The 7,842-nt window shown below is 49.0% G+C and overlaps 2 protein-coding genes across 2 annotated transcripts; one reads left to right on the forward strand and one right to left on the reverse strand.

Annotated features, from left to right (window-relative positions):
- The first annotated feature begins 257 nt into the window (after positions 1 to 257).
- LOC123189582 (uncharacterized membrane protein YuiD) lies at positions 258 to 4,977 on the forward strand. Its single transcript, XM_044602033.1, has 5 exons — positions 258 to 596; positions 2,327 to 2,483; positions 2,817 to 2,867; positions 4,071 to 4,163; positions 4,584 to 4,977. The coding sequence occupies exons 1-5, from the start codon at positions 511 to 513 to the stop codon at positions 4,653 to 4,655; spliced, it is 459 nt and encodes a 152-aa protein (XP_044457968.1). The 5' UTR covers positions 258 to 510; the 3' UTR covers positions 4,656 to 4,977.
- A 66-nt stretch (positions 4,978 to 5,043) lies between these two features.
- On the reverse strand, positions 5,044 to 7,486 carry LOC123189581 (malate synthase). Its single transcript, XM_044602032.1, has 4 exons — positions 6,900 to 7,486; positions 6,476 to 6,804; positions 6,048 to 6,378; positions 5,044 to 5,947 (listed from the first exon to the last, which is right to left on the reverse strand). The coding sequence occupies exons 1-4, from the start codon at positions 7,275 to 7,277 to the stop codon at positions 5,294 to 5,296; spliced, it is 1,692 nt and encodes a 563-aa protein (XP_044457967.1). The 5' UTR covers positions 7,278 to 7,486; the 3' UTR covers positions 5,044 to 5,293.
- Between the last annotated feature and the right edge of the window lie 356 nt (positions 7,487 to 7,842).

The raw sequence follows: 7,842 nt of genomic DNA on the forward strand, positions 1-7,842 counted from the left end.
ACTCCTAGGATTTGAGATACATGTCATCTCATTTCCTACAAAATTCCTATTCCTACGATAATCCTATCCTATAAATCAAAAGAGGCGTAATTGTTCATTCACCCACTCTATCCATCCTAGCCAGCCGTCCGTAACGGAGGGACCACCACGTCAGGCGGCCGGGCCCGTGCCGTTCCAACAGGGCAACGAACGAGGAACGACTCTCCCGTGTTACGGAATCCAACCCGAAAAGCAATATTCTGTGCTCGCGTCGGTCGATCTCCGTGGGCCGTAACGCCGAAGACTAGTAGAAGGAGGAGTAGCTCGGGCGGCGAGCATCCACGCACGCACGCAGAATTTACCAAAGCACACAGAAGGAGAACGAGAGGGAGAGGGGAAAAGCCGACGGCAGAAGGAACGCGAAGCCATCCCCTCCCGTTGCTTCCTCGCGCCGAACTCGAATCCTCCCCCTCGCGCCGTGCCAGAGGGCTCCGCCGGAGATCGATCGAGGGGACGCGGCCCGAGCCGGAGATGGTCGCCGCCGTGGTGAACTACCCGCTCGTCGCGGGGCTCCTCGCCTTCGCGGTCGCGCAGTCCGCCAAGTTCTTCACCACCTGGTGAGCTAGTTGCCTCCCCTCAACTCCCCTCCCCTCCCCCGCCCCGCGTTACAGTTCTCGCTGATGGTTTGGCTCCGCTCCTCGGGCTGCTGCTTGTGTGAGCATTGCTGAGCCGGTGGCAGCGCGTGTGATTTCGGTGGTCGCGAGTTCGTAGCTTATCTGCTTAGCGCGAAGGTGAACGGAGATTTGGATTTGAGACCTGCTAGGAATGAGATTTGACTAATTTTATTTAGGCTGTTTTTTTTCCTTCATTAATAATTCGGCGGATCAGTTGCGTACATAGGCTGTGGATCCTCGCGAAGCTTAGCGAGATCTTCCTCTTATTTTTGCGTTTCGCTTCGCTGTGGTAGTATGATCTGCGTCGACTGCTTCTGAAACCAGCTATTCATGAACCACTAGCAGAGTACTTTGTCAACGAGGCAAACGGAAATGCCAGATATGCCACGTGGTGTGGGAGTTGGACGAATGCTTACAGTTACCCAACTAGGACAAAAAACGTGCCAGAAGTTTGTGTACTTGCTCGGTATGTTTTCGTCTGGAAGCAGTGGATCACATTAGTCATGAGGTTTTAGCTATTAATCCGAGAGCATTTTAGGGTCATTCGGATGGTTTGGTGAGGCACTTAGAGGCCTGTTTTTTCCACATGCATTCTGGTTCTACTGCCAGATTAGGGTTGTATTTGTGATTTCTGAAGCAAATTACCTGTGTTTCCTTATTTTGGTTCTAATGCCACTTAGATGTTTAATCTACTTTGTGATGATCCTTCCCATAAGAGTTATGTATGTTCGCTGCAAAGCGTGGCTTTGTTTTTGAACTTTAAAGAGTGTCTATTGGCAAAGTAAGTGACAAAATTAACTCTCGATTTCCTGATAATTTAAGCAAAATTGTTGGTACTAAACTATGGACACGAAGCCCTACCCTCAGTGGCAGTGCTAGATCTGTGACCCTGTTTTTTATGAATATTTTTTAAGAGGATTGTAGACAATTTGTGATGTCAGTTTTTTTAAGAAAAGGGGTTGCCCCCTGCCCCATTTTTATTTAAAATGATGTGATGTCAATTTACATCACCAATCGTGTGTAAAGCCACCACAAATTGACCCACACATCCAGAGGGTATCGACTTATAGTAACTGCACATTACCATTTGCTGTCTCATGCAGTATATAATTCAAAATAAGAAAACCAATTGTTTGGGGGCCATTTGAACATGTGCAGACACCTTTATTCGATAAAAACGAGTTTTTATTGACTCAATAACATGCACAAACACCTGAATATGCACCAGGGCAGAAATTTGAGAACACCCCGTGGAAGTTGATCGCTCATGTCTGCCTTGTTATGTACTCCCTCCGTTCCAAGCTGTTGTCGAATCAGCGACAACTAATATGGAACGGAGGGAGGATGATGTGTAGTAGCATGTAAGAGGTGGCTTTCCATTTCTCTAACTGTATATCTATCTTCAAGCTGGTGCCTTGGTATATATGATGTTAGTAGTATGTAAGAGGTGGCCTTCCATTTCCTTAACTGTATAACTATCTTCAAGCTTGATTTGGGATTGGGGCAAGGATTGTGTTTCAAATTGCACTCCTGCAAACCCATATAATTTTTGGAATCAAACTTATTAAAGAAGCATGGGTAAACTGGTAAAAAACATGCTAAAATGTTGCTTATCACTATCCTACTGTATGCATTTGGTGTTCTCTAAATCATTTTTTGGGGTTTTTATGTAGGTATAAAGAGAAGCGTTGGGATGCCAGGCAATTTATAGCTTCTGGAGGGATGCCATCATCACATTCAGCCACAGTGACAGCACTTGCAGTGTCTGTTGGTATCCAAGAAGGCTTTCGTAGTGCTACATTTGCAACTTCAGTGATACTTGCATGTGTGGTGAGTACACGCTTGAGATTCTTTATTATGTACTCATATATTATAAGCAGATGATCTTAAGACTTGACTACTTCTATTGCATTAATATCCTAATATAGAGGATACTATCAGAGTATTTGCATTCATTTGTTTGCTTTCGTCTTCTCTCTTCTGATTTCATGCGATACTTTGCACATTGCTTTTGAAATTTGCTGCTGTATGTTGCGAAGCTATTGCTTAACAGCACTTTCCTGGCAGCATTCATAGTTCACAGCCTCTAAACAGTGATATATAATAATGATGCACTTCGACATGAAAGACATGTATGCCTAAAACCTTTGGGTTTTTTTGTAGGTGATGCATGATGCTTTTGGTGTTCGGTTGCATGCTGGAAAACAGGCAGAGGTTTGTCAGTCTCATCCTAAAAGGTCTTGGGACTTGTGGTGAAATAGCATTATGCACTAGCATGGGAGGCTGCCTAGTGGCTGTCCTGATTATAAGCTAATAAGCATATGTTTTCTATCTATAACTAGCATACAGTCTTTTCACATAGGACTGCTGTTTGATTTCTATTATCTCACTTGAGGTTTATCAATTGAATCACAATTGCACATATACTTACATTCATTAGATTGCATTAGACTTTTTCAGTTTGCTGTACTCAAATCAAGGATACACAGTGATTTGCTAGGTTTTCATAATGCTGGAAACAACACTTAAAAGACCTGTATGTAAAAATTACAGCTAAATGGTTATCTGAGATTGAGATTGTTCTGTTGTTATGCATGTTCAATGTGCAGTAAGTTACGCATGCAGTATGAGGAGCATGCATAAGTGCATAACTAAGGATATGCCCCTGAAATTGGCCACTATCTCTATGTTCGGCTGAATGATATATGCCTTGATTACCTTGAACATTTGATAAACAGTTGATGAGTATCCTTAGACTATATGTTTGGCCTGGACTTGATTAACTACTTTTTCACTAACGTGTGAACAGGAAATTTAGATAATGAAAATTGTATGTTTAGAAATCCCCATTGACATATACTCCCTCAGTTCCTAAATATAAGTCTTTTTAGAGATTCCAATATGGACTACATACGGAGTAAAATGAGTGAATCTACACTCTAAAATATGTCTATATACATCCGTATGTAGTATATATTGAAATCTCTAAATGGACTTATAATATTTAGGAACGGAGGGAGTAATAATAAAGAAAGGACCCTGATAAGTACCGAACGTCAGGTACGAGCACATGGCAACTCCGAACGTTTTCGATGGCAAGTTTAGTTATGCGAGGATGCCAAGGCAACTTTTGTGCTTCAGTTTATGTTTGACAGAAACTTGCCGTGTCACTGGAATTTGCCATCCTTGCGTGACTGGAATTGCCATCGAAAAACGTCAGGGCGGGAGTGCCACACACCTGACTTGTGGCACTTATCATTTGGGTAAAAGAAAAGAAGCATAGAAGTGTGACGTCATTTTCTTGCAAGAGATAATTTTGTCCTGTTTACCCAGTCCTATCATCAGTTATGGTCTTTCAAACTTTGTGTGACACTGAAGCAAGATGGAGACTAATATTGTTGATGCAAATCCTATCAGGTGTTGAACCAAATTGTCTACGAGCTGCCTATAGAGCATCCACTGGCAGAGACAAAGCCATTGCGTGAAATTCTTGGACACACAGTCCCTCAGGTTAGCTCACATGCTTTAGCTTCCATATCTTGATGTTTGTGGTCTTGCAAGTTAAGGAAAATGTGATTGTCGATATATGAAGCAGAAAAGTATAGAAGATTAACTACTAAAAATCCTTTCAAGAGCATCATTTTGTGAGCAAATTCAACGGTTCTCAAATAATTCATATCGAAAGATATTTATTATCTGTAGCATGCTCCAAAGCTGCAATTATTGAACAGTTTCATCATATGATATAGCAAACTTCTTTCAGGAGCAAATACTTAGAATGCAAATGACATCTCATAAGTTAATTGGGACAAATAATTGCTCATCTCGGAAGATTGGCCATTTCTCTTGTCAGATATATTATTTCGATAACAATGATTAGCTGATATGCGTGATATGCTGGATGTAAAAACACTTTTTTTAACATGTCAGGTGGTGGCTGGTTGCATCCTTGGAATCCTCACGGCTGTGATCATGCTCTTAGCTCTGGGGAGTTACACTTAGATTTCGGCAATATTTGATCATCAGATATCACATCGCCGATCTTGTAAAGCATAAAGAAAAAAGCTCATCTTTGATGTAATGTGTGAAAGTGGCCTGTCCATGCTGATGCTACAAAGTCTTAACTGATTTAGATCTGCGCTGTAGGATAGTGGGTCGTAGCTTCAGTTGGTGCTGTATATCTGAGATGTTTGCTGTCGATTAGAACCTTCTCGTGTTGAATGTTTGCTGTACAACTAGCAGTGATATACTGATATGTAGCTTGAGAAGTGATGGTTCTGAATAGTTGATACCACGTCATAAGCTCCACTTTCTGGGTACACAATTATTATGTTTGCCTTTTTTTTGAACTCAATTATTATATTTGCCTTTGATCCAAAGAGTAAGAATATGACACAGAAAATCTAACGCAACTTTTCATAGTAATTCTGCTCTCTCTCTCCCAGATGATTATTGTGTTTAAGCAACACAGCCAACTTAGTAGTACTATGTATTTATTTCTCCGACAAGTATTTTCGGACGGTATGTATTTATTTCTTCGACTATTTTGGGACGGATGGAGTATGTATTTGTGTATGCATGGACGGATGGAGTATGTATTTGTGCATGCATGTGGCAGCGTTCTTAATCTAGATTCCCAGTCAGAGCTTGGATGGCGTCCCTCTGGGATGGTGCACCACGATGAGGCCGTAGGCATCCAGTGTGAGGAAGTCGTCCAGCTCCGGCGCGACGCACTGCCGGATGAAGACCCTGCCAGCCTCCGCGTAGCGCCCCCGGCGGAACCTCTCCGCGCCGACCTCTGCCTGGACCCTCGCCATCTCCTCCTCCACGACGCGCGCGAGCAGCTCCGGCGTGGCTCGGACCGCCACGCCGCCGGCGTCGAGCACCGCGCCATGGCGGAGCCACTGCCAGTTCTGCACGCGGCTGATCTCCGCGGTGGCCGCGTCCTCCATGAGGTTGTACAGCGGCACGGACCCGGACCCGCCCAGCCACGCCGCGAGGTACTGCACGCCGACCCGGGTGTTGAGCCGCAGCCCCTCCACCGTGCGCGTACCCCGCGGCGGCTGGATCAGGTCCTCCTCCGTGATGGCGTCGACGGGTGCCGCCGCGTCGATCTGGTTAGACTTCCCTCCGAGGTGGCCCTCGAAGACCTCCCGGATCGCCGGGATGAGCCCTGGGTGCGCCGCCCACGTGCCGTCGTGCCCCGCGCGCACCTCCCTCAGCTTGTCCCTGCGCACCAGCTCCAGCGCCGCCTCGTTCGCCGCCGCGTCGTCCTTGATCGGAATCTGAGCCGCCTGTCAAATTGAATCAACACACATGCGATTGCTTGCATCGATCACTTGAGGAGCGGAGAATGAGCTGGGGATGAACGAGCGCTTAGTTAGTTATAGTTACCATGCCGCCCATGGCGTGGACGCGGCGGCGGTGGCAGGTGCGGATGAGGAGGTGGGAGTAGGAGCGCATGAAGTGCTGCGCCATGCCGACGAGGGCGCGGTCGGGGAGGAGGCGGTCCGGGTGGGCGCGGAACGTCTTGACGTAGCTGAAGATGTAGTCCCACCGCCCGCAGTTGAGCCCCGCCGAGTGGTCGCGCAGCTCGTGCAGGATCTCGTCCATCTGGAACACCGCCGGCAGCGTCTCCACCAGCACCGTCGCCCTGATGCTCCCACGCTCGATCCCGGCCACCCTCTCCGCCCTCTCGAACACGCCGTTCCATATCCTCGCCTCCCTGCATGCATGTACGCTCGATCACATCAGCATGAAGGACGAGCCATCACGGAATGGAGCTGTAGTGCTGTACCACGTGTCACTGCGCGGTACGGTACCTGGAGTGCTCCATCTTGGGGAGGTAGAAGAAGGGGCCGAATCCGGCGCCCTGGCCGGCGCGGAAGGCGGCGTGGCTGTGGAAGAAGTAGAGCCCGAAGTCCACGAGGCAGCCGATGGCCGGCTCGCCGTCGATGAGCACGTGCGCCTCCGGCAGGTGCCAGCCGCGCGGCCTGACGAACAGCTTCGCGGTGCGCTCGTCGAGCTTGTACACCCGGCCGCCGCGCGCCGCGTCGCGGAAGCTTATGGTGCCGGCCACGGCGTACCGCAGGTTCACCTGCCCGCGCATCAGGTTCTCCCACGTCGGCGCCAGCGCGTCCTCGAAATCAGCCTACCACGTCCACGTCACGTTTTTCAATTTGGTACATGTACGTACGTTGGGTCCTGGGGCTGCACTTGCACGTACGTACGGCTACGCGCGCTTACCATGAAGACCTTGGCGCCGGAGTTGAGCGCGTTGATGACCATCTTCCTCGGGTCGGCGGGGCCGGTGATCTCCACGGTCCGGTCCGCGATGGCCGGCGGCACGGGCGCGCACGCCCAGTCTCCCTCCCGGACGAACCTGGTGGACGGGTCGAACCGCGGCAGCTCGCCGGCGTCGTAGCGCCGCTGGGCCTCACGCCGGCGCTCCATGGCGTACCTGACGGGGCCGCGGAACTCGCGCTGCAGGCCGGCCACGAAGGCCAGCGCGTCGCGGGTCAGGATGGCCGCGAACTCCGGGTCGTAACGGCCGCGGATGTCCACGCCCTCCGGCGTGTCGTAGGACGGCGCCATCGCCGGGGTGGTGTCGTGCAAACTGGGCATTATGTTTGCGTGAGCAGAGCACTGCGTGTGTAAGCGGGGATGATGGGAGTGTGCAGCTCGAGCTCGACGAGTGGAGCAGATATATACGCGCGGCAGGGGGGCGCCGAGACCAGTTTAAGATTTGAAGTTGTATTCGATGGCGTCATATGTGTGCAACTTGTGTACTCGAAGTGGCTACATCAAGCGTCGTATGTGCATGGATGATGAAGATGAATGACGAAGAACTCCGAACAGAAACGTGGTTGTTACGATAAGGCAGGCACGCTGCGCCGGTGTTTTTGGCTGTAGCCTTGCGCATCAGCGCGCATGGCATCGGGTAGGCGTGGCTTGTTTCTTTGGCGCACCGGGGAGATGGTTTTACCCGTCGCGCGTTGGCCGTTTCTGTTCATGTTCTTATCCATCTGCTCGGTTCGGGTTGAGGCTGGAGGAGGAGGGAGAGCCGTGCCGCCATGGGCCAACTGTGCGGCTACGGTGTTCTTCAAATGTAGTAGGAAAAAAAAATGTAGTAGGAAGATATTGGGAAATGGTAAAAGAACTCTATTGTAGGAAGATCTAACCTTTTTTT

The sequence above is a fragment of the Triticum aestivum genome, chromosome 2A (genome assembly GCF_018294505.1).
Source record: "Triticum aestivum cultivar Chinese Spring chromosome 2A, IWGSC CS RefSeq v2.1, whole genome shotgun sequence".
Taxonomy (NCBI): domain Eukaryota; kingdom Viridiplantae; phylum Streptophyta; class Magnoliopsida; order Poales; family Poaceae; genus Triticum; species Triticum aestivum.

Coding starts and splice junctions, on each gene's coding strand:
- LOC123189581 (XM_044602032.1), bottom strand. CDS start 7,277: ATGCCCAGTTTGCACGACACCACCCCGGCGATGGCGCCGTCCTACGAC. Junction 6,805..6,899: donor CCGGCGCCAAGGTCTTCATG/GTAAGCGCGCGT, acceptor TGGACGTGGTAG/GCTGATTTCGAGGACGCGCT. Junction 6,379..6,475: donor CCCAAGATGGAGCACTCCAG/GTACCGTACCGC, acceptor ACATGCATGCAG/GGAGGCGAGGATATGGAACG.
- LOC123189582 (XM_044602033.1), top strand. CDS start 511: ATGGTCGCCGCCGTGGTGAACTACCCGCTCGTCGCGGGGCTCCTCGCC. Junction 2,484..2,816: donor CAGTGATACTTGCATGTGTG/GTGAGTACACGC, acceptor GTTTTTTTGTAG/GTGATGCATGATGCTTTTGG. Junction 4,164..4,583: donor TTGGACACACAGTCCCTCAG/GTTAGCTCACAT, acceptor TTAACATGTCAG/GTGGTGGCTGGTTGCATCCT.